The sequence below is a fragment of the Chiloscyllium plagiosum genome, unplaced genomic scaffold, assembly GCF_037043375.1.
Source record: "Chiloscyllium plagiosum isolate Xiang-an unplaced genomic scaffold, Cpla_swu_hap1 HiC_scaffold_28, whole genome shotgun sequence".
Taxonomy (NCBI): domain Eukaryota; kingdom Metazoa; phylum Chordata; class Chondrichthyes; order Orectolobiformes; family Hemiscylliidae; genus Chiloscyllium; species Chiloscyllium plagiosum.
Genome location: NW_028270166.1, coordinates 52052201 through 52078154, shown reverse-complemented (window position 1 = coordinate 52078154; position 25954 = coordinate 52052201). Strand labels below are relative to the sequence as shown.

The 25954-nt window shown below is 43.2% G+C and overlaps 1 protein-coding gene across 2 annotated transcripts in view; it reads left to right on the top strand.

Moving 5' to 3' along the window:
• The window catches only part of plppr3a (phospholipid phosphatase related 3a), a 286508-nt gene that overhangs the window by 256883 nt on the left and 3671 nt on the right, over window positions 1-25954 (top strand). For both annotated transcript variants that reach the window (XM_087976208.1, XM_043720758.2), the window contains exons 6-7: window positions 19594-19651; window positions 22849-23022. In XM_087976208.1, coding sequence (XP_087832334.1) covers window positions 19594-19651; window positions 22849-23022 — 232 coding nt within the window. The remainder of the gene's footprint in view (window positions 1-19593; window positions 19652-22848; window positions 23023-25954) is intronic.

Below are 25954 nucleotides of genomic sequence, written 5' to 3'. Positions count from 1 at the left end.
TGCTTCTGAAGCAGAGATTCCGTGCTCGCTGAAATCTCATTCTCTGATGATAAAGGAAGATGCATCATGCCATGGTCAAATACGTTGAGTGTGACATTCTACACTTTTCATTGTATTTGAGTACATATGGCAAAAAAATCGAAATCCTGCCAACAACGACAAACAGTAAAAGTGGGGAACAGCCCAAGTCAACCACATGATAGAAAATATATGGGTGCCTGCATCATCACTATATGTAGCTCTAGAACACGATGTGTATGTAAAGTGCAAGTTACCCACAGCAGTTTGGACGCTGAGGGAACTGTAACACAAACTGCCGACCCTCTTTTTCCTAACAAATTGATGATGGGCCTTCTTTTGTTTAAAAAGACTGGGTGCCTTGACTATATGCTTTTTAGGGCTCTTTCATAGACTGATAGGAAATCGCAGAAAGAGTTCATGCAGCCCATTGTGCACACAGTGATCAACCAAGAGGTGGTCCCCACCCACGAGTGTTGCTGTCAGCGTTTCAAGTAGATATTCAGGTATTTTTAAAATAGCGAACAGTTCCAGCTTTGAGTGTCATTTGGGTTTTAAGTTCCAGTTCCCTACTATCCTCTGCCTCAATTATCCCTTGATTAGAGTTTCCTGGAGCTGACCATTCCCTCTAAAGCAGGGGTGGGCAATTAATTCTTCCAAGGGGCCACATGAGAAACCTGAGTTGTGTTGGAGGGCTGAACCAACAATATGTTAAACATAATTCTGCTCAATTGTAAAAAGTACTAATTTATATAGTTTTGCACTGAAACTTATAATCAAAGAATAAGGATATTCCGTTACAATAACGATATGAAATTGTGGAGTAGGTCAAATATAGAAGAAATAAACAGTAAAAACAATAATTTCAGTATTTCATTTTATTTTTAACATGTTAATCTCACAAACCAATAATGAAAAGTTGTTTCATTATTGCTCAGTATTACAAACAACAAACAACTCTATACAAAAAGCAATAAGTGCTTTTGATGATTTTCAGTTCATTTTACTTGTTTAGTAAGAAAAATCCAGTCTGTTTTGGGCTTGAACAAGTGTGCTAAAATCTGATTGAATGAGCTGAGAGGTGATCATCTGTGATAGAGGATCTGTATTTGGATTTGTTGAACTTCACTGAGAATGTCTGTTCGCATATATAGGTAGATCCAAAGAGGACTCGAATCTTCTGAGCATGCCTCCTCATGTGTGGAAAGTTCTCCTCTTTGAGGGAAGAGTAAAAATCAAGTGAGACTGACCTAAAGTACTCTGCCAGAAGTGTGTCAGACTGCAGGTCAATGAGTTATACCTGAACGTTTATGGGCGGAACGATGGCACAGTGGTTAGCACTGCTGCCTCATACCGCCAGAGACCCGGGTTCAATTCCCGCCTCAGGCAACTGTCTGTGTGGAGTTTGCGCATTCTCCCTGTGTCTGTGTGGGTTTGCTCCAGTTTCCTCCCACAGTGCAAAAATGTGCAGGTGAAGTGAATTGGCTGTGCTAAATTGCCCGTAGTGTTGGGTGAAGTGGTAAATGTAGGGGAATGGGTCTGGGTGGGTTGGTCTTTGGAGGGTCGCTGTGGATTTGTTGGGCCGAAGGGCCTGTTTCCCTGCTGTAAGTAATCTAATCTATCACTAGGTGTATTCTCCACATTGCATGTCAATGGGGAAAAAATCATGTGCATTTCATTCTGAACTGTTTTAAAGTCTTGAAATCGCCTTGAAAATTCACCATGCAGTGCTTCTAACATAGATGAGTACCTGTGGAGGTGATCAACTGAAGGTGCGGCTTCCTTCAGTGTTGGCAAGTGAAAATTTTGTCCTTCATTTGGCTTGAGAGAAGCTGCAACTTTCTCATAAAAGCCTTCACCGAGTTGTACATTTCATGCACAAAAAGGCCCTTGCACTGCAGTTTCACATTTAGTTCATTCATAAGTGCAGTCACATCAACAGCAAAGGAGAAAGTGAGGACTGCAGATGCTGGAGATCAGAGCTGAAAATGTGTTGCTGGAAAAGCGCAGCAGGTCAGACAGCATCCAAGGAGCAGGAGAATCGACGTTTCAGGCATGAGTCCTTCTTCAGGAATGGGAGAAGAAGGGCTCATGCCCAAAATGTTGATTCTCCTGCTCCTTGGATGCTGCCTGACTGCTGCGCTTTTCCAGCAACAACACTTCCTGATGTATAATACAATGCAAAAATACCAATTTCTGTTCAGGGTCAATTTCTGTCACTTTATCCTGCATTCTCTTTAAGAGTCCAACATTTTTTCCCATTAGATTTGGACAACCATCCGTTGTCACACCCACCAGCTTGTCCCATTTTAGTCCCAACGTGTCCAAACATGCATTTACCTCCGTGAACAAAGCAGTTGTTGTTCCTTTCATTGACTGCATGGCTGCCAGCTCCTCTGTGATTTTAAAGTTCGTAGTTATCTCACATACGAAGATGAGTAGCTGGGCTGCGTCACGTATGTCGCAGCTCTCATCCAAGGAAAAAAATTCAAAGTTGACCACTCTGTGCTGCAGCTGAAGCTCCAGATTTTTCACAATGTCCCCAATCCTTCTTGTTACAGTGCGTCGGGAGAAGGGCATATTCTCAAATGCCTCCTTTTTCTCCGGGCATATTAGTTCTGCAGAGTCCAACAAGCACTACTTAATAAACTCTCCATCAGAAAACAGTTTACTGTTTCTGGCTATTTTGTGGGATATGACATAACTTATCTTAACGTGAGTTCACATTTTGAGGGCTAGCCTGCAAGCATCATTTTTAGCTGTTCACGCATGCACATACATGTGCATGTGCGTCCATATATAAATAAAAAAAGCATCCTTTTCAAAACAAAAGCAACACAGTTGTATTGCGTAAATACCTTTTCATTTATGTTCTAATTTAAGATTGACCTCATGCGGGCCAGACAGGAACGATCAAAGGGTCGGATATGGCCCGCAGGCCGTAAAATGCCCAGGTCTGCTCTAAAGAGTTGTTATTTGTTAACCAGGCTGGTATGGGGCAGCTCTTAGATATACCCTGCAATGAGGAATGGATAGTAGAATTTCATACAACATAGAACAGTACAGCACAGGAAGAGGCCGTTCGGCCCACAATGTTGTGTTGAACATGTTGCTAAATTAAACTGATCTCTTCTGCCAGCCCTTGGTCCACATCCCTCCATTCCTTTCATATTCATGTGCTTATCTAAAAGTCCCTTAAACAGTCCAACATATCTGCCTCCACCATAACCCCGGCAGTGTGTTCCATGTCTCTATTACTCTTTGTGTAAATAACCTGTCCCTCACATCTCCTTTGAACTCTCACTTTAAGTGCATGCCCCATAGTTTTAGACATTTCAACTCTGGGAAAAAGATTCGGACTGTTAACCCTACCTATGTATCTCATAATTTTATAGACTTCTATCAAGTCTCCCCTGATGCTCTGCTACTCCAGAGAAAACAGACTGAGTTTTTGTAGCCTTCTCCATATAGCTCATATCCTGTGATCGAGGCAACTTCCTGGTTCTTCTGCGCCCTTTCCAAAGCCTCCACATCCTTCCTGTAATGTGATGACCAGAATTGAACACAATACTCTAAGTGTGGCCTAACTAATACCTTATAAAGCTGCAACATGACATCCTGACTCCTGTAAGGAGAAAGTGAGGACTGCAGATGCTGGAGATCAGAGTCAAAAAGTGTGGTGCTGGTAAAGCACAGCAGGTCAGGCAGCATCCAAGGAGCAGGAGAATCGATGTTTCGAGCATAAGCTGATGAAGGGCTTATGCTCAAAACATTGGTTACCCTGCTCCTTGGGTGCTGCCTGACCGGCTTTGCTCATTCTGACTCTTGTACATAGTTCCCCGACCAATAAAGGGGAGCATGCCACACACCATTTTTACCATCCTATCTACTTGCGTGGCCACTTTCAGGAAGCTATGGACTTAGAGTCATAGAGATGTATAGCATGGAACAGACCCTTCGGTCCAACCCGTCCATGCCGACCAGATATCCCAACCCAATCTAGTCCCACCTGCCAGCACCCGGCCCATATCCCTCCAAACCCTTCCTATTCATATGCCCATCCAACTCCTCTCAAATGTTGCAATTGTACCAGCCTCCAACACATCCTCTGACAGTTCATTCCATGCACGTACCACCCTCTGTGTCTCTTTTATATCTTTCCCCTCTTGCCCTAAACCTAAGCCCTCTAGTTCTGGACTCCCCGACCCCAGAGAAAGCACTTTGCCTATTTACCCTATCCATGCCCCTCATAATTTTGTAAACCTCTATAAGGTCACACCTCAGCCTCCGACGCTCTGGGGAAAACAGCCTCAGCCTGTTCAGCCTCTCCCTATAGTTCAAATCCTCCAACCCTGGCAACATCCTTGTAAATCTTTTCTGAACCCTTTCAAGTTTCACAACATCTTTCCAATAGGAAGGAGACCAGAATTGCACGCAATGTTCCAACAGTGGCCTAACCAATGTCCTGTACAGCCGCAACATGACCTCCCAACTCCTGTACTCAATACTCTGACCAATAAAAGAAAGCATACCAAACACCTTCTTCACTATCCTATCTACCTGTGACTCCACTTCAAGGAACTATGAATCTGCACTCCAAGATCTCTTTGTTCAGCAACACTCCCTAGGACCTTACCATTAAGTGTCTAAGTCCTGCTAAGAATTGCTTTCCCAAAATGCAGCCACCTCGCATTTATCTGAATTAAACTCCATCTGCCACTTCTCAGACCATTGACCCATCTGGTCAAGATCCTGTTGTAATCTGAGGTAACCCTCTTCGCTGTCCACCACACCTCCAATTTTGGTGTCATCTGCAAACTTACTAACTGCACCTCTTCTGCTCGCATCCAAATTATTTATATAAATGATAAAAAGTAGAGGACCCAGTGGCACTCCACTGGTCACAGGCCTCCAGTCTGAAAAACAACCCTCCACCACCACCCTCTGTCTTCTACCTTTGAGCCAGTTCTGTATCCAAATGGCTAGTTCTCCTGTATTCCATGAGATCTAACCTTGCTAATCAGTCTCCCATGGGGAACCTTGTCGAACGCCTTACTGAAGTCCATATAGATCACATCTTTCGCTCTGCCCTCATCAATCCTCTTTGTTACTTCTTCAAAAAACTCAATCAAGTTTGTGAGACATGATTTCCCACGCACAACGCCATGTTGACTATTCCTAATCAGTCCTTGCCTTTCCAAATACATGTACATCCTGTCCCTCAGGATTCTCTCCAACAACTTGCCCACCACCGACGTCAGGCTCACTGGTCTATAGTTCCCTGGATTGTCCTTATCACCCTTCTTAAACAGTGCCACCATGTTAGCCAACCCCCAGTCTTGCACCTCACCTGTGTCTATCGATGATACAAATATCTCAGCAAGAGGCCCAGCAATCACTTCTCTCGCTTCCCACAGAGTTCTCGGGTACACCTGATCAGGTCCTGGAGATATATGCACCTTTACCCATTTCAAGACATCCAGCACTTCCTCCTCTGTAATATGGACATTTTGCAAGATGTCACCATCTATTTCCCTACAGTCTGTATCTTCCATATCCTTTTCCACAGTAAATACTGATGCAAAATATTCATTTAGTATCTCACCCATTTTCTGCGGCTCCACACAAAGGCCGCCTCGCTGATCTTTGAGGTGTCCTATTCTCTCCCGAGTTACCCTTTTGTCCTTAATGTATTTGTAAAAACCCTTTGGATTCTCCTTAATTCTATTTGCCAAAGCTATCTCATGTCCCATTTTTGCCCTCCTGATTTCCCTCTTAAGAATACTCCTACTGTCTTTATACTCTTCTAAGGATTCACTCGATCTACCTTGTCTATACCTTACATATCTTTTCTTCTTTTTCTTAACCAACTTGAACCCCAAAATCCCACTATATGTCAATACTGTTCAGGATCCTGCCATTAACTTTATATTTTACCTTAACATTTGACCTTCCAAAGTGCAGCACCTCACTCTTACCTGTATTAAGCACATATGCCATTTCTCTGCCCATATCTGCAACTGATTTATAATCCCTTTATCTTTTGACAACTTTCTATCAAATTCACAACTCCCCCGATCTTTCCTTCAATTACTCCTTCAGTCTGACAATCTAACTGTACACTCGTATCAGTACGGTTTGGAAGGGAGCTAATCAGATCTGTGTCAGTGCACTCAATAATTAGATTAGATTAGATTAGATTAGATTACTTACAGTGTGGAAACAGGCCCTTCGGCCCAACAAGTCCACACCGACCCGCCGAAGCGCAACCCACCCATACCCCTACATTTACCCCTTTAACCTAACACTACGGGCAATTTAGCATGGCCAATTCACCTGACCCGCACATTTTTTGGATTGTGGGAGGAAACCGGAGCACCCGGAGGAAACCCACGCAGACACGGGGAGAACGTGCAAACTCCACACAGTCAGTCGCCTGAGTCGGGAATTGAACCCGGGTCTCTGGCGCTGTGAGGCAGCAGTGCTAACCACTGTGCCACCGTGCCGCCCATAATCCAGCTAATCCCACAAATCCAAAAGCAAAACCTGGCATGTGCTGGAAATCATAAAATAAGAGATAAAGAAGATGGGACTATTCCACAAGTTAAGCAACATCTGTGGCGAGAGAGAAACATTTAACATACCAGGCCAATGATCTAAAAGATGGTAACACATATTAGCAGAAATTAGGTTATTCAGCCCAGTGATTCTGCTCCGCTGTTCAATCATGGCTGAAAAGTTTCTCAATCCCATTTTCCCACTTTCTCCCTGTAACCCTTGATCTACTTGACAATTAAGAACCTATCTCCCTCAATCTTAAATATATTCCAAACCTGGCCTCCACAGCCTTCTGTGGCAATGAATTACATAGATTCACCACTCTCTGGCTGAAGAAGTTTCTCCTTAACTCCATTCTCAACAGTCTTCCCTTTAGTCTAAGGTTATGCCCTTGGGTCTTAGTCTCTCCTAAGATTGGAAACATCTTCCCAACATCCACTCTGTCCAGGCCATTCAGTATTCTGTGTGTTTCAATTAGATTCCACCCCCACCCCCCACTTCATCCTTCTGAATTCCATTGGGTATAAACCCTGAGTCCTCAAACATTCCTCATGTTAAGCTTTTCATTCCTGGGACCATTCTTGAACACATTCCAGGGTCAGTGCATCCTTCCTGAGATATCGGGCCCAAAACTGTACACAATACTCCAAATGTGGTCTGACCAGAACTTTATAGAGCCTCAGAAGTACATTCCTGCTTTTATGTTCAAGTCCTCTCAAAATAAATGCCATCATTGTTTTTGCCTTCCTAACTACTGCCTCAACCTGCAAGTTTACCTTGACAGAATCCTGGACTAGAACTCCCAAGTCTCTTTGCGCCTCAGATTTCTGAATTTTCTCCCATCTAGAAAATCGTCCATGCTTCTAATCTGACGACCAAAGTGCATGACCTCACACTCTCCCACGTTGTACTCAATCTGCCACTTCTTTGCCAACTCTCCTAATCTGCCCAAATCCTTCTGCAGTCTCCTGCCTCCTCTATGCTACCTGTCCCTCTACCTATCTTTGTATCTTCTGCAAATTTAGCTAGAATGCCCTCAGTCCCTTCATCTAGAGTGGAAATGTATAAAGTGAAAAGTTGTGGAGCCTTGCAGAACACCACTTGTCACCAGCTGCCATCCTGAGAAGGACCCCTTTATCCCCACTTTCTGCCATCCATGCAAGCACCTTGCCTCTAACACCATGGGCCCTTATCTTACTCAGTAGCTTCCTGTGTGCACCTTGTCAAAGGCCTTCTTGAAGTCCAGGTTAATAACATTCATTGGCTCTCCTTGGTCTAACCAGCTCATTACTTTCTCAAAGAATTCTAGCTGATTTGTCAGGCATGACCTCACCTTGATGAAACCATGCTGACTTTGGCCTATTTTACCATAAACTTCTAAGTATTCAGAAATCTCATCTTTCACAATGGATTCCAGAGCCTTACCCATGGACAAGGTTAGGCTAATTTGTCTGTATTTTTTCATCTTTTGCCTTTCTCCCTTTTAAACAGGGGTATCACGTTAGTGATTTTCCAGTCCTCTGGGACCCTCCCTGATTCTAGCGATTCCTGAAAGATCGTCACTACCTCTACAGCTATTTCCCTTAGGACTCTGGGATGTAGTCCATTTGGTCCAGGTGATTTATCCACCTTCGGGCATTCAGGTTTTCTAGCACCTTCTAGATGGCCACTATACCCAGCTCTGCCTCCTCACTGTCTTGAATTTTTTGGATATTACTTTTGTCTTCCACTGCGAAGACTGATACAAAATAGTTATTCAGTTCCTCAGCCATTTCATTGTTCCCCACTACCATCTCTCCAGCATAGAAATGGAAGAGTTTTAAGCCAGTAGAAAGGAGAGAGAAAGCAGGAAGAAAATAAATCTGTGATATGTTGCAGGCCAGGGGAGATTAAATAACAAAAGACTTATGATGTAGCTGTCAAAAGGAGTGCTAGTGGATATCATGAAGAAACAGGGGTTGTGTCTGAATTACAGTATAAAAAAGTTCTTTAGGAAGTGATAAAGAAAGAAAGCAAGACAAAGAGTATCCCAGCATAGGTAGACTAAAACAGTAGAATTTAAAATAAAGTCCTGTTTTTCCAATATATCTTTTGGTGTTGGACATTAACCAGACAATGACATAGTTAATCGTAATGTTGGTATGAAGAGGTTATAAGTGGTCATTAATTGGCCACTTGAGGGCTTTAATTAGCAATGGAGCAGGAAAACCAAACTTGGGGCTTCCTACCCAAACCGTAACTTGGTGGTGGGAAGGCAGTGTGTGTATCTGTAGAATACGCAACATGCTGTCTGGAAATGTGGTGGAGGCAGGTTCAATTGGGCTGTTCAAGAAGGAATTTGGTCTTTTTTGGATAATAGTGATGTGCAGGGACTTTGGAAAAGACAGGAAATAAAGTGCAGACATAGTGGGCTCGATGCCTTCCTTCTGCACCATAATAATTCTGTGATTCTGTGCCACAATGCCTATCCACCCATTACCTTCCCCCGCCTCCAAAGCCCACCTCGGCCACCACGTTCTCCGATTCTCGGGAGGAGGTGAACCCACCCATAGATCAAGATGGAGACAGAGATTAAGATCCAAAGTTTTGGTGAACTTGATGCTGCTGCCTACCCTTTCCCCATGGCAAAAGTGAGGACTGCAGATGCTGGAAACCAGAGTCTAGATTAAAGTGTTGCTGGAAAAGCACAGCAGGTCAGGCAGCATCCGAGGAGCAGGAAAATTGATGTTTCAGGCAAAAGCCCTTCATCAGGAAAGGGTGAACTTGATGCTGCTGCCTACCCTTTCCCCATTTAAGGTGGTCGCTTTTTTTCTGTGATTTTGTTAAAAACTGATTTCAAAATATCACCACAAAGGGCTAGGACTATCCACTCTGTGAATTCTGGCCCACCTGTATCCTCGATCCTCCTCTTCAGAAGTGAAAGGAATGATTAAAAGGCAATGGATGCAGTCATATAAAAACTACAATCAATCCATTGCTGACTAAAGGATAGACATTGGACAAGTTGGAGGGTTGGTGACCACAATTACATTAATATAGGCATTAACCATTTGCATGGACTTTTCAGGTAGTTTAAGTTTAAAATGCAGCAGTTTGGATATTATGAATTAAACAAAGAGGAGTATACCTTTGTGACAACTAAGAATGGTTCAGTGATACCAGAGGATGAAATGGGCACTTGATACAGAGTGCAGATTAGAGTGGTGCTGGAAAAGCACAGCAGGTCAGGCAGCATCCGAGGAGCAGGAAAATCAATGTTTCAGACAAAAGCTTTTCATCACTGTGAAGGCAGCCTCAGGCTCTGTGGCTGAAGTTTTAGGGAACACGTCCATGGGTCTTCCTCCTCCTCTTGTGGTCCATCTTTCATGGGCAAGGTAGCTCAGTAGTTAGCATTACTGCCTCACAGCACGAGGGACCCAGGTTCAGTTCCAGCCTTGAGTGACTGACTGTGTGGAGTTTGCATGTTGTCCCCATTTCTGCTGGGTACTCCAGTTTCTTCCCATAGTCCGAAGATGCAGAAGTTCTTTTGGCAGATACCAGACTTTCTTGCCCTATTAAATGCCCCCATCCCGTCTCCAAATTTGCTGCTTGGCAAAAGTTGATCCAGCATGCCTTGTGGTGTCGACTCCTCAATTGCAATTCCTCCTGTGTCCACAGTCAGTGATGGCCAATTTCACAAGATACCAGTCATAGACAGCTGTAGCCTGTTATTAGGCGAAAGTGAGGACTGCAGATGCTGGAGATTAGAGTCAAGATTAGAGTGGTGCTGGAAAAGTACAGCAGGTCAGGCAGCATCCAAGGAGCAAAAGTCCTTCATCAGGAATGAGGCCTCTGAACAAAACTGGGGGACACAGGATAGCAGGAAAACCTCAGCTGCCACCAACTCATGACTATCAGCAATAAGTCAGATCGAAGGGAAGAGTGTACCCTGACAGCTTGGAAACACAGAAACTAGAATTTTGCTAGAATTTTGTGATGTATTGAAACATTTAACAACAAGAATAGAGACTCACACCAAATTATAGACCCTCAGTCTTGACGTGAGAGCAGCAAGGAATACAAATGCTGTAATTAGATTAAATTCTGGTTGCCAGATGAAGTGAATAGAATATCAAGCAGCTGGAAGCTGTGTATTTTAAAATATATTTGAATTCTTCCTGAATTTTAAGTTCTTTTGGCAGAGAGGAAAGATCTAACGGAATGATTATAGCACACAATCTGTCAAAAAGTCAGCAGGGAAGGTGTGGAACAGTCAGTGTTGAAACTATAATCTTAGAGATACCACCTCTGAGATCTATGATGAAGAGACTAAGTATTTAACAACTGGAATATTTTATTTTCATAAAGAGCTAATGGTACTGGGATTTGGAACATTAATTTATGAGGAGAGAAAGCAGCAATCTGGTTTGTATTCCCTTGGGTTTTGAAGATTCAGGATGATCTGATCGAGATATTTATTGTATTCCCTCTGACAGATAAAGAGAAGTAATTCCTTCTCATATGGAAATCAAGAATGAGGGGACTTAATCCGAAAATCGGAGCTTAGGAGTGAAATCACTCAAAAATGAACCCAAAATTTGGAATTATCTCCCCTAAAAAAACTGTGAACTTTGGAGTTCAGTTGGGAGCTTTCAGAACCTGACATTAATAGATTTTTATCACATAAGGGATATGGAAATTAGGGAGGTTAACATGTCAATGCCCCATGATGGAAATGATTGGTGGAACAGGCATAAGGAGCTGAAGGGCCTACTCTCGCTTCCAGGTTCCTATTTAAATTTTAAATATTATTTAAATATTATTTCTTGGATGCTGTCCAATGTTTTTGAGAAATTATTTTTAAGAAGCGATGTTTTAAATAACTGGAAATGGGCTGAACTGCCTACTGCTGCTCCTGCTCTCTATGACTGAGTCTGTTTCAAAAGCATTTGGAATATTGTGAGCAGTTTTGGGTCCTGTACCTGCAGACAGATGTGCTGACTCTGGAGGGAGACCAGAGGGGGTTAACGATGATGATCCCGGGGTGAAGGGTTTGTCATACGAGGAGCAGTTGGGTTCTAAACTCAATGGAGTTTCGAAGAATATGGGGGGATTTGTTTGAAACTTACAAAATACTGAGAGGTCTGGATAGAGTAGACATGGAGATGTTGTTTCCACCAGTAGGAGAGGACATATGAACATAAGAAATAGGAGCAAGAGCAGCCTGCTGCACCGTTCAATAAGATCACGGCTGATCTTTTTGTGGATTCAGCTCTACTTACCCACCTGCTCACAAACCTCAAAATTCCTTTCCTGTTTAAAAATGTTTCTTTGCCATAAAAGCATTCAACTGAGGTAGCGTCAACTGCTTCACTGAGCAGGGAATTCCACGGATTCACAACCCTCTGGATGAAGAATTTTCTCCTGCAGAAGAGGGGTAGCATGGTAGCTCAGTGGTTAGCACAGCTGCCTCACAGTGCCAGGGCTCTGGGTTCAACTCCAGCCTTGGACGACTATCTGTGTGGAGTTTGTACATTCTCCCTGTGTCACATGGGTTTCCTCTGGGTGCTCTGGTTTCCACCCATAATCCAAAGATGTGCAGGTTAGGTGCATTGGCTACATTGCCCATTGTATTTAGGGATGTGTAGGTTAGGTGCATTAGTCAGGGGTAAATGCGGGGAATGGGACTGGGTGGGATACTCTTTGGAGAGTCAGTGTGGACTTGTTGGGCCAAATGGCCTGTTGCCACACTGCAGGGTTTCTATGAATCGATAATTCAACTCAGTCCTAAATCTGCTTCCTGCTTATTTTGAGGTGATGCTCATAGTTCTAGTTTCACCCACCAATGGAAACAGCCTCCCTGCTGCAATCTTACCTATTCCCTTCATAATTATATGTAAGAGACTGGGACCCGAGGGCTCAGAATAAAGGGACAACCCTTTAGAGCTGAGATGAGAAAGACTTTCTTCAGCCAGAGGATGGTGAATCTGTCGAACACATTGCCCCAGAAGGCTGTGGAGGCCAAATCATTGAGTGTATTTAAGACCAAGATGGATAGGTTCTTGATTAGAAAGGAGATTAAAAGTTTGGGAGAAGGCAAGAGATTGGGGTTGAGAAACATTACAGCCATGATTGAATGGCAGAAAAGACTCAGAGGGTCGAATGGCTTAATTCTGCTCTGTCTTATCGTCTTGTGGTCTTACAGTATACTTGGATGGATTTTAGAAAGCTGCAAAACATTTCTCAAGTAACCTGAGATTCTTTAGCAAGCTTATTATTTTTATTATCTGCATTATGCTTGTTATGCTTATTCAATACTTGTCTTGTGCAGCAGGAAAATTGGGAACTTGCCCCGGTTTCATTTTGAAGCATTCATTATTTTTGGATGTGGCGTTTTTCTGCCCTCATTAACACTTGTAGTCAGCTTGCTCTGAGAAGAATTTCCACTATTTTTTCATATAGGGATACTTTGAAAGAATAGTCCTAGCCTACATATCTCAGGGGGTTACGGAGGTGGAGTAAATGGAAGTGCTGGTGTTGCTGACTCAAATGTCAACGTTAGTCAGTTAGGAGTGATGAGTTTTTAAAAATTCTTCTTTCACAGACTAAGCTCACATTAAATTGCTCATCCCTGATAGCCCAGGCAACAGTTAAGAGTCAACTACATTGCTACGGGGTCTGAAGTCACGTGTAGGCCAGACCAAGTAAGGATGGCAGATTTCCTTCCCTTAAGGTGAATGGTGAACCCAATGGGTGTTTGTAGTAATCACAATAGCTACACATTGGCTGTGATGTTTCCACCAGTGGGAGAGATTAGGATCTGAGGGCACAGCCTCAGAGTGAAGGGATGACCATTTAGAACCGACATGAGGAGGAATTGCTTCAACCAGGTTTATGTTCCAGGTTTTCATTTAATTCACATCCCCACAATAATAGTGGGATTCAAACCCACATTTCCAGGACATTAGTCTGGGTTTCTCACTTACTACTCAAGTGATATTACCACTACGCAACTACAGCAGGGCTGAGTTTCAGGAAGGGTAAGGGAAGTAGAGATTCAGATAGGTCTGGATTAGGAGGCCAGCCCAAGAATAAATTAGAATGCAAAGGCAACAGAGGGATGAACAAGGGCTTCAACTGCAAGTGAGCAAAGGCAGGCTGGAGGTATGTGATGTTATGGAAATGGAATTATGTTTTTTATGAATATTTTTGAGAAAGTTACCAAAAAGATTGACGAATGCAGTGCAGTGGACGTTGTTTATTTGGGTTTTAGTAAGGCTTTTGACAGGGTTCCACATGATAGATTAATTTGTAAAGTTAGGCCACATGGGATATAGGGTGAGCTTGCCTGTTGGATACATAATTGGCTTAATGGCAGGACACAGCAATGGTGGAGGGTTGCTTTTCGGACTGGAGCATCTTTCCCTAGGGATCGATTCTGATTTCTCCTTTGTTTGTCATTTACATATAAGAATATAATAGGCATGGTTAGTAAATCTGCTGTCGACACCAAAATAGGTGGCACAGTATACATTGAAGAAGGTTTTCTTAGATTACAAAGGGATCAACTGGGTCAGCAGGCTGAAAAATGGCAGATGGAGTTAATCTGGATACTGTATTGCATCTTACTACAACAAACAAGGTTTGAGTTATAAAGAAAGGCTGGATAGGGTAGACTTTCTTCACTGCAGCTCAAAGGTTGAGAGGCGACCTGATAGAAGTTTATAAAATACGGAGAGGTATAGATAGAATTAATAGTAGTTATCTTTTTTCTTAGGATGGGAGATTTCAAGATTAGAGCGCACATTTTTAAGATGAGAGGAGAGAGATTTAAAAAAGACATGAAAGGCAATTTTTTTTTATACACAGAAATGTGGAATGAACTTCCTGAGGAAGTGTTGAAATTGGGCACAGATACAATGTTTAAAAGACATTTGGATAGATACATGAATAGGAAAGGTTTGGAGGGATATGTGCCAGGAGCAGGAGTTTGGGACTATGTTCAGCATGGACTGGTTGGACCGAAGGGTCTGTTTGTGCTGTATTTTTCTGCTCTTGTCAATGGGCTCAGCTCAGTTAAATGCCAGGACTGGAATGGTTTGATTCAGTCTTAGAAAATTACCAGGAAGCAGGAGTGAATCGCTCCATTGAAGTAAGACTCAAGAAAAATGGCTTCCGTTTTTCCAACATTTGGTTGGAGGAAATGCCTGGCAGCCTACTCCTGCTCCTATTTCGTATGTTCTTATGTCAGCTGTAAACTTTTTGACTGATGGTAATGATGATGGCACAGTTTAAGGGGAGATGAATAATATGTGAAAGATTGAACGTTTAACAAAATGAGATGCAGGAGGAAAGTGTCGATAGATGGTCAGTAGTTTGTTGGCAATAGGGTTGACGGAACAGCAAGTGGATCTTATGGTTAGGATGAACTGATAAGATCGTGAGGGGAGGTAGAAGCTACAGAAAGGTAAGTGTTCAAACCTTGGGCAATGGACAACATTAGAAGAGATTTGGTCAGATCAATTCAGAGTAGAGGCCACTGACCTGCAATGCTGAATAGTGGGCTGATCCACATGAATATGATGGGTAGATATTCAGGCCACCTAATAAGAGACATTTGAGATTGATTGAGAATCCTTTGCCTTGTGACCTATTTAATTGGTGTTTTGTGTCATCTCATTTGGAACCCACATCTGTTCTCTTGTTTCTATTTGGCAGTGAGATCCAGCCTTACTTCAGTATGAATAGTAATCATTCCATTTGCGTATACAAGCCAGCAGTTTAATTATCATATACACTGCTAGCTGTTTTCACATTCAGGCTGAGTCAGCAATTTGGCAGAGAACAGGGCCTGTATTAAGAAAGAAAATTGATTTCCTTTTGAGTTCTCATTCAGCCAAAATGAAAGCATTAACAATGAAAACTCCATTAGTGTACATATATGCTGAGCTACAGTCATGGTCACTGAGGTCAGTGTAACATTGCTCAGTGAATGTGCTTAATGTTTAACCGCCCCAGGGTAGTGCTGATTCCTCCACACACTTGTCAGGCTTCTACATAACTACAATTCAGTGCTCTAACTCAATAAAGGAAATCATTTGAAGATATCTTTTTGAGCTAAATCGCTGGTGAAGTGTTTTTTCTCCCTGATGAGTCCTCCCTGAAATTTAAGAATTTAAAGGAGCAGGGAGATGTCTCAGCCATCATGGAATGTGGCCTGGGCCAGCTTGAGAAACCAGCAGCAATGTTTCAGAAACAAAAACAGCAGTTGATGGCAAAGTTCAGCAGATCTGGCAGCATCTGTGAAGAGAAATCAGAGTTAACATTTCAGATTCAGTGATCTTTCCTCAGAACCCAAGAGCTGGAGTAGCTCTTGAACCTGGAGTTCCAGGTTACCCACAAGCAGGGCCTTGGGCAGGGTACAACATGGCCCCATGTTTGGGTTCTGGGAGGGCCCGATGTGTTCAAGCTCATACTGGGGCCATGATATTGTGTGTGGGCTCCAAGCAAGGATAATAGAAAGCAAAGGACTGCAGGTGCTGGAGGTCCTGCTGGGTCCACTGCTTTTCGTAATTTATATAAATGATTTGGATGTGAACATAGGTATGGTTAGTAAGTTTGCAGATGACACTAAAATTGGAGGTGTAGTGGACAGCGAAGAAGGTTACCTCAGAGTACAAAGGGATCTTGTTCAGATGGGCCAATGAGCCAAGGAGTGGCAGAAGGAGTTTAATTTAGGTAAATGTGAGGTGGTGCATTTTGGAAAGGCAAACAGGGTAGGGCTTATACACTTAATGGTAAGATCCTGGGGAGTGTTGCTGAACAAAGAGATCTTGGAGGGCAGGATCATAGCTCCTTGAAAGTGGAGTCTCAGGTAGATAGGATAGTGAAGAAGGCATTTGGTATGCTTTCCTTTATTGGTCAGTGCATTGAGTATAAAAATTGGGAGATAATGTTGTGGCTGTACAGGACATTGGTTAGGCCGCTTTTAGAATATTGTGTAATTCTGTCTCCTTCCTATCGGAAGGAAAGGGTTCAGAAAAGATGTACAAGGGCATTGGAGGGTTTGAGCTATAGGGAGAGGCTGAAAAGCCCAGAGCTATTTTCCCTGGAGCATCAGATGCAGAGGGGTGACCTTACAGAGATTTATAAAGCCAAGAGGGACATGGATAGGGTAAATAGACAAGGACTTTTCCCTGGGTTGGGGGAGTCCAGAAGTAGAGGGCATAGGTTTAGAGTGAGAAGGGAAAGATATAAAAGGGCAACTTTTTCACACAGAGGGTGGTGCATGTATGGAATGAGCTGCCGGAGGAAGTGGTGGAGGCTGGTACAATTGCGACATTTAAAAGATATCTGTTTGGGTATATGAATAGGAAGGGTTTAAAGGAATTGGGCCAAGTGCGAGCAAATGGGACTAGATTAATTTAGGATATCTGGTTGGCATGGGCAAGTTGGACTGAAGGGTCTGCTTCATTACTGTACATCTCTACGACTCTCTGGCTGTGTTACTGGGGGCAAAGTCAATGTTAGAAGCAGAATTCATCCTAACTATTACCTGCTGCAAGTAAAATCTCACTGGAAATCATGGACAGCCTGGTCACAGTCAGTGACCCAGATCACTCAGTTTAACAGCACTGGAAACAGAACACTGTTAGAACTAGAGTGAAACCCCACTTCACCTTCTCCTTTGTTATATTGAATGTACGTGCAACATGATATATAATATTTAGACATTTCTGGGAGTGAAGAGTCAGAGTCATGTAGCACAGAAATAGACCCTTCAGTCCAACTCATCCATGCTGACCTAAACTAATCTCACTCACCTGCATTTGGCCCATATCCCTTGAAACCTTTCCTGTTCATGTACCTGTCCAAGTGTCTTTTAAATAAATGCATCCACCACTTCCTCAGGAAGTTCATTTCACGTATAGAAGATAGGAGTAGGTGGAGGCCATTCAGCCCTTCGAGCCTGCTCTGCCATTCATGACGATCATGGCTGATCATCCAACTCAATAGCCTAATCCTGCTTTCTCCCCATAACCTTTGATCCCATTCACCCTGAGTGTTATATCTAGCCATCTTTTGAATACATTCAATACTTTGGCATCAACTACTTCCTGTGGTAATGAATTCCATAGGCTCATCTTCTTTGGGTGAAGAAATGTCTCCTTATGTCCGTCCTAAATAGTCCACCCGAATCCTCAGACTGTGACCCCTGGCTCTGGACACACCCACCGTCGGGCACATTCTCCCTGCATCTACCTTGTCTCGTCCAGTTAGAATTTTATTAAATCTCCAAGAGATTCCCCCCTCTCTCGTCTGAACTCTAGCGAAAATGGTCCTAACTGAGTCCATCTCTCTTCATAGGTCAGTCCCGCCATCCCCGGGATCAGCCTGGTAAACCTTCGCTGTACTCCCTTGAGAGCAAGAGCATCCTTCCTCACAAAAGGAGACTGAAAATGCACACATGAACCATCCTGTGTGTGAAAAGGTTACCCTTCAAGTCCCTTTAAATCTTTCTCCTCCCAGCTTAAAAATATGCCGCTAAGTCTTAAACTCTCCTATCCCACGGACTAGACCTTTATATTCACGATGTTGTGCCGAACATTTGTCCTAGCTTAAGCACCCATCCATGTACCTATCCAATTGCCGCTTAAAGGTCACCAATGATTCTGACTGCCACTCCCACAGGCAGCGCATTCCATGCCCCCACCACTCTCTGGGTAAAGAACCTACCCCTGACATCCCCCCTATACCTTCCACCATTCACCTTAAATTTATGTCCCCTTGTAACACTCTGTTGGACCCAGGGAAAAAGTCTCTGACTGTCTACTCTATCTATTCCCCTGATCATCTTATAAACCTCTATCAAGTCACCCCTCATCCTTCACCGTTCCAATGAGAAAATGCCTAGCACTCTCAACCTATCCTCGTACGCCCTATTCTCCATTCCAGGCAACATCCTGGTAAATCTCCTCTGCACCCTCTCCAAAGCTTTCACATCTTTCCTAAAGTGAGGTGACCAGAACTGCACACAGTACTCCAAATGTGGCCTAACCAAGGTCCTGTTCAGCTGCAACATCACTTCACGACTCTTGAATTCAATCCCTCTGCTAATGAACGCTAATACACCATAGGCCTTCTTACAAGCTCTATCCACCTGAGTGGCAACTTTCAAAGAGCTATGAACATAGACCCCAAGATCCCTCTGCTCCTCCACTTTACTAAGAACCCTACCGTTAACCCTGTATTCCGCGTTCTTATTTGTCCTTCCAAAATGGACAACCTCACACTTGACAATCCCAGCCTATTCAGCCTCTCCCTATCACTAAAATGCTTCACTTACAGCAACATCCTTGTGAATCTTTTTGAACCCTCTCCAATTTAATAATATCCATCTCATAGCAGGGTAACCAGAACTGCACACAATATTGTAAAAGTAGTCTCACCAATGTCCTGTACAACTGCAACATGATGTCCAAACTCCTGTACTCAGTGATCCAAGCTCTGAAGGCAAGGGTGCTAAATGCCTTCTTAACCATCTACCTGAGACATAACTTTCAAGGAGCTATGTACCTGAACCCCTAGGTCTCTCTGTTCGACAACACAACCCAGGGTCCTAACATTAACTGTATAATTCTTGCCTTTGTTCATTGTATCAAAATGTAACACCTTGTATCTATCCAAATTAAATTTCGTCTGCCACTCCTCAGTTCATTGGTCGAATTTCCCTTTGTTATCTTAGATAGCCTTCTTCATTGTCCACTATGCCACCAATCCAGTTCTGAGGAAGAGTCATTGGATCCGAAATGTTAACTTTGATCTGTCTCCACAGATGATGCCAGACCTGCTGAGCTTTTCCAGCAATCTATTTTTGAGCCACCAATTTTAGTGTCATCTGTAATCTTATTAAGCTCCTAGCTTCTCATCCAAATCATTTATATAAACGAAGGGGAAGAATTGCAGACTGGAGAGGTATACTAACAGGCAACAGAGTGCTTCTTGAGTGTATAATACCAATTTCTGTTTGTTCCACAGGAAAAGCTTCCCTTCCCAGCATGCTACAATCTCCGCCTTCGCTGCAGTCTACATCTCGGTGAGTGCCTCACCCCCAACGCTGAACAATCTGCCAATGGGAATGAGGAAACTTTGCTATGCAATTCTAACATTTACTTTCATCCTAATTCCTACAGAATTAATTACTTTCACTTTACATAAGAACTTGAATGTCTCAGACCTCTCTAAGCTCTTATAGTCTCATCATCCTCTCTTACTTCAGTAGAATTTCTCTATTGCCAGACATTCTCACAATATTTCACCTGACCACTCCCAATCCATGCTGTAAAGTTTCAGATCTCAAGGATTCCCTCAGCACAGAAGTATTGGCCAACTCCTTAAATAGTCCCAAGGTTTTCAGCTCAGAGGTGTGTCAACACTGTCCAAGATGTAATAATGCAATAGCATAGCCCCAGGGTGGAGTGATCAGATTAGTGAAGTATCCGTGAATGTGCAGACGAGGTGGATTAAAAACTGGTGGCATGGTGCCTCAGTGGTTAGCACTGCTACCTAACCAAGGACATGAGTTCAGTTCCAGCCTCAAACAACTGTCTGTGTGGAGCTTGCATATTCTCCCTGTGTATGTATTTCCCACTGTCCAAGGATGTACCGGTTATGGTGGATTGGCCATGCTAAATTGCCCATAGTGTCCAGAGGTATGCAGGCTAGGTGGGTTAGCCATGGGAAATGCAGGGTTACAAGGATAGGGTAGGAGTGGAAGTTCCTCTTCGGAGGGTCAGTGTGGACTCAGTAGGCCAAATGACCTGCTTCCACATTGTGGAGATTCTGTGATTATTTCATAGTTGGCTTTCATCAACTGTCATTCCCTGTACTATTTGGCCAGACTCTGGAATACTGCACCTTTAGAAAGGACAGATTAGTGTCGGAACAGGGTACAGCCAGGGTTCACCAGAGTGAAACCAACACAACAATAATTTTATATTTATTTATTGTCGATAACATGACAAAATGTCCTAAAGCACTTTGCAGAAGCATTATAAAGTAAAATACAAGCCCAATTCATGAGGCAATATAAAGGTAGGTGGGTAAACATTTGCTCAAGCGGTTGGAATTTAAGAAACTTCTTTAAAGAGGAAAGAAAAGTAGGAAGAAGGAGGGTATTCCAGACTTTGCCACCAATGATGGAGTGATTTTAAAACTAGGGATGTGCAAGAGACTAACATCAGACAAGTGCAGATAATTTGAATGTTGTAGGTGGATTACAGAAATAGGGAGGACAAAATTACACAGGGGTTTGAAAAGAAGGTATGCGTTTTAAGACCAGAACACTGCTGACCAGGAGTTAATGTAAGTCAATATCAGGCAATCAGTGATTCAGACTTGGTGTGAGTAAAAATGCAGACAGCAGAGATTTGAATGACTGGGAGAAAGTGAGGACTGCAGATGCTGGAGATCAGAGTCAAAGAGTGTGGTGCTGGAAAAGTACAGTCAGTCAGGCAGCATCTGAGGAGCAGGAGAGTCGATGATTCAAGCAGAAGCTCTTCATCAGGAATTCCTGTTGAAGAGCTTTTGCTTGAAACATTGATTCCCCTGCTCCTCGGATGCTGCCTGACTGGAAGGTAACCAAGTGGTGATTGGAATTAGTAAGTGTAAAGGTAAAGGTGTGAATGAAGATTTCAGTCTGCAGTTAGATCAAGCATAAATGAAAAAGATAATGTTACACAGTGAAAATAGGTGCTCTTACTGACAGCGTGGATATATAGTTGGTTGGTCACTTTGTGGCAGAATCAAACATAACACCCAGGTTACAAATAGTCTGATTTATTATCAGACTGTTACAGTAAAGCCTAGGGATAGAGTTGACAGCTAGGGAACATAATTTGGATTGGGAACGCAAGGCAGCAGCTTTGTAATTCCCATTATTACTTGAGAAGATCTCTTCTCATCCATTGCAGCATGTCGAATAACCAATCTGATAATTTAACAACAGTGAAGGAATCAAGAGAAAGGGTGGTGAGAGAGAGCTTAATTATACATGTGAAAATTACACTGTGTGTTTGGGCAAGTGATGGAAAGTAGGAAGGTTTCCAGGATCTTGGTTTAGGAGCCCAGAAGGAAAAGCCAGTGAAACTAGTGAATGAGAGATACTGGTCAAACTCATCTTACCTGTTTCAAAGTGAAGGGCCATTATGACCAATATGTCATTTAAGAAACATTTAAACATGTCCATGGATGGTATAGGTATGGAGGGATATGGACCAAACTCAGTCAAATGGGACCAGTTTAATTGTGAAATTGGGCAGCATAGGGACGTTGGGCTGAAGGGCTTGTTTCCATGCTGTGGACTTCTATGACTCTACTTCCAAGTATTTTTTACTGTTTTTTCCCCTGTTTAGTAGTAATAGAGCCAATTGTGAGTGAAACTCTGACTGCGATTCGTTTGAAGTGGAATCAATTAAGCACAGTCTCACTGAACTGGGCATTACTGCAGGTGTGTCAGAAGGAGATGAATTTAAGCTTAGCTTTGTCACAGCTTAGTGTAGGAAACAGGCCCTTCAGCCCAACAAGTCCACACCGACCCTCTAAAGAGTAACCCACTCAGACCCATTTCCCTCTGACTAACGCACCTAACACTCTGAGCAATTTAGCATGGCCAATTCACCTGACCTGCACATCTTTGGACTGTGGGAGGAAACCCATGGAGACATGTGGAAAATGTGCAAACTCCACACAGGCAGCCACCTGGGGCTGGAATCGAACCTGGGTCCCTGGCACTGTGAGGTGCTAACCACTGAACCACCGTGCCACCCCAGCCACAGTTCCTTCTTGTACCTTGGGCTTGGGAGGTTAAGTTGGGAGTGTCTACATTTGGCTCGTATTCTTAAGGGATTTGAAGGTTGAGGGTCAATCTGATCAAAGTACTTCCAACATGAAAAGGATTTTTTTGTGTCGATTTTTTCTGTAAGGGCAGAAGCAAGAAGAACAGGTCATAATCTTAACATTATTGCTCAGCTAAATAGGAAGACAGTAAGGAAGCACATTTTTCACACAGAAGCATGTTAGGAATGAGAAATTCCCTTCACTAAAAATGAGTAGCACTGGGGCATTTGGGGCTTTCAAGACTGGATCGATAGATGTCAGACAAACTGGGATATCAAGGGATTTGGAGCTCAGACATGCAAATGGAATTGAGAAGCAGATCAGCCACGACTTGACTGAAAGATGGAACATGTCAACAAAGGACTGAACAAAATCTTTCCCATATTTATTTTTCAGATGTACTTTAACTCAACGATATCCGACTGCACCAAGCTCCTGAAGCCAATGCTGGTGTTTGCCTTTGCAATTGCTGCAGGTATTTGTGGCCTGACACAGATTACACAATACAGGAGCCACCCCATCGATGTATATGTGGGCTTTGTCTTTGGGGCAGGAATTGCTGCGTACCTGGTGAGTGATGAAGTGATGGGCCAAGCCTATCACATACTCATGTAAATACTGAATTGTGCTAATGACGAGGAGAAAAATGTACCTGGGGATGGTGAATGTCTGCAAGACGTCTCTCACTCTGTCAGTAATGGGCCCCTGCCAAAGTTACAGTGGGACATCAGTCGGCCCTCTGAGCATGTTCATCCCTCTGTAATTTCAATGGAAAAACTAAAGAACATCTAAAGTGGAGGAAAAACTTAGCATTTATACAGCATCTTTCAAGATCTCTGGACCTGTGGCATGGTGACTCAGTGGTTAGCACTGCTGCCTCACCGCACCAGGGACCCAGGTTCAATTCTAGCCTCAGGTGACTGTATGGAGTTTGCACATTCTCCCTGTGTCTGTGTGGGTTTCCTCCTGGTGATTCAGTTTCCTCCCACTGTCCAAAGATGTGTGGTTTGGGTGAATTGGCCATGGGAAATACGTACAAGGTTATGGTGATAGGGTCAAAAACTGGGTCTGGGTTGGGATGCCTTTTGGAGAGTTGGTACAGACTCAATGGGCTGAATGGCCTCATTCCCTACCATGGGGATTCTATATTGTGATAGAATACCAAAGAATACCAGAATACCAAAGCAGCCTCTTTGCTCTCTTTCAAATCCTGGCATTAGAGCTTTCAGGTTCATTGGAGAGGCCAGATTTGTTCTCGATTTATAGCTCATTCAAAAAGTGGCATTTTATGGAAATGTCAGCCTAGATCATGTGCTGAAGTCTCTGGAGTGAGACTTGAACACATTATCTTCAGGCTGAGAAGGAGACCCCTACCTGTTGAGAACTCGAAGGAACTGCAGATGCTGGACGGCAGAAACAACAACAGAAATTGCTGGAAAAGCTCAGCAGGTCTGGCAGCATCTGTGGAGAGAAAATGGAGTTAAAGGTTCAGGTCCAGTGACCCATCCTCAGAACTGATGGCAGCTAGGAAAAGGTTGTTTTCCATTGAGAAATGGCTGATATCAAACAAAGCAAAAGGCAGTAACCCCAATCAGGAGAAGCCCCATTTGTAAGACCTGCCCAACGAAGCTGAAAAGTAAACTTTGAATTGATTACCATCAGAGTGTCACTAATGATAGTGCGCATAGTTAGTGATAATGGTCCATAGAGTTGCCCCAGGGGCCAATCAATATCGAGACTATGTGCCACTATTTACAGGTCAATTACAATTGATCTTTTTTGTCCAATTTATAGCTATGTCCTTATTGGGTTAATGTTGTGTATTTTGATTAAGCGTAACCCACCTTCAGGCTGTTTGACTGATTGTTCATTATCAAGGCATTTTCCAACTCTGTAAAATCAATACAAAACATCAAAATGTGGACACTGTCTCCCCTACAACCAACGATTCTGACTAATTGGGCATCAAGAGACATTAACAGAAATGTATCTGATCATCAAAGTACGTATATTTCAAATCTCGGCTTCACTCCTTCACAATCAAATTATCACAATCAGACTTAATATCCTTCCAGTTTTCCCTGCAAGTGATGTATCTTTTCTGTTGTGCATCAGTTATGAAAAGACACATTTTAACAATATTTATGTCCCACCACATCGAGTCATAGAGAAGTACAGCACACAAACAGACCCTTTGGTCCAACTCATCCTTGCTGACCAGATATCCAAACCTAATCTAGTTCCATTTGCCAGCACTTGGCCCATATCCCTCTGAACCCTTCCTATTCAGATACCCATCCAGATACCTTTTAAATGTTGTAATTGTACTAGCCGCCATCACTTCCTCTGGAAACTCATTTCATACACACACCACCCTCTGCATGAAAATGTTTCCCGTTAGGTCCTTTTTTATACTGTTAGGAAATATAGTCATTATATTAGAGGTGAAATTGTTCTTATTTTAGCTAACCAGGGATAGGAATGTGCTCTTCCAGGACATGTTTAGCAAAGCCAATTAAAGAGTAAGGCTTTCTCTTCTCTGTCTCAACACCTTCACTTCATTCCCACCCTCAGAATAGCACTTGCAAATTATGCCAGTCTGCTATTATTTCGAATTTCCCATTTGAGCTGTCCTGTAGATTTTATGAACAAGACCAATGAGTCACTGATGCAGTCACTGGGTTGCAAATAGAATCCCTATAGTAGGGAAGCAGGCCATTCAGCTCATTGAGTCCAAAGAGCATCCCACCCCTGTAACCCTGCATTTCCCGTGGCTAACCTACCTAGCCTGCACATTCCTGAACACTATGGCAGTTTAGCATGGCCAATCCACCTAACCTGCATATCTTTGGACTGTGGGAGGAAGCCCACGTAGACACGGGAAAACGTGCAAACTCCACACAGACAGTCACCCGAGGCCGGAATCGAACCTGGGTGGCTGGTGCTATGAGGTATCAGTGCTAACCACTGAGCCACCGTGCCACCCCCGTGTGTTCAATTCTTAAGTCGATTCACAAATCAATTTACCTACATGTTGGAACACAATTAAGGTTGAGGTAGAGAGATTCTTGATCAGTCAGGAATCGAGGGTTACGAGGAAACTGGAAAAGTGGCAGTGAGGGATGTCGAATCAGCTATGCTGCTGTGGGATGCCAGGTTTGGGAGACCAGGCAGCCTATACTCCTGTTCATATTTCTTCAGGCCTCATGGAAAGTTTCAAGGGGCCATCCGCACCTACAATCTTTTACAGAAGAACAGTGAGCAGGAGTAGGCCATTTAGCCACTTGAACCTGCTCTATCATTTCATGTGATCATGGCTGATCTCACCGCAGCCTCAACTCCACTTTCTTGCCCGCTTCACACAATCATTCAGTCCATTGCTAATTAAAAATCTGTCTATTTCCTTCTTTAAGGGTGGGAATTCCAGATTTCCCAGAGAAGAACGTTCTGATTTCATTCCCAAACTGTGTAATTCCAGCTGGAAAATCAAGGAGCCCTTTTA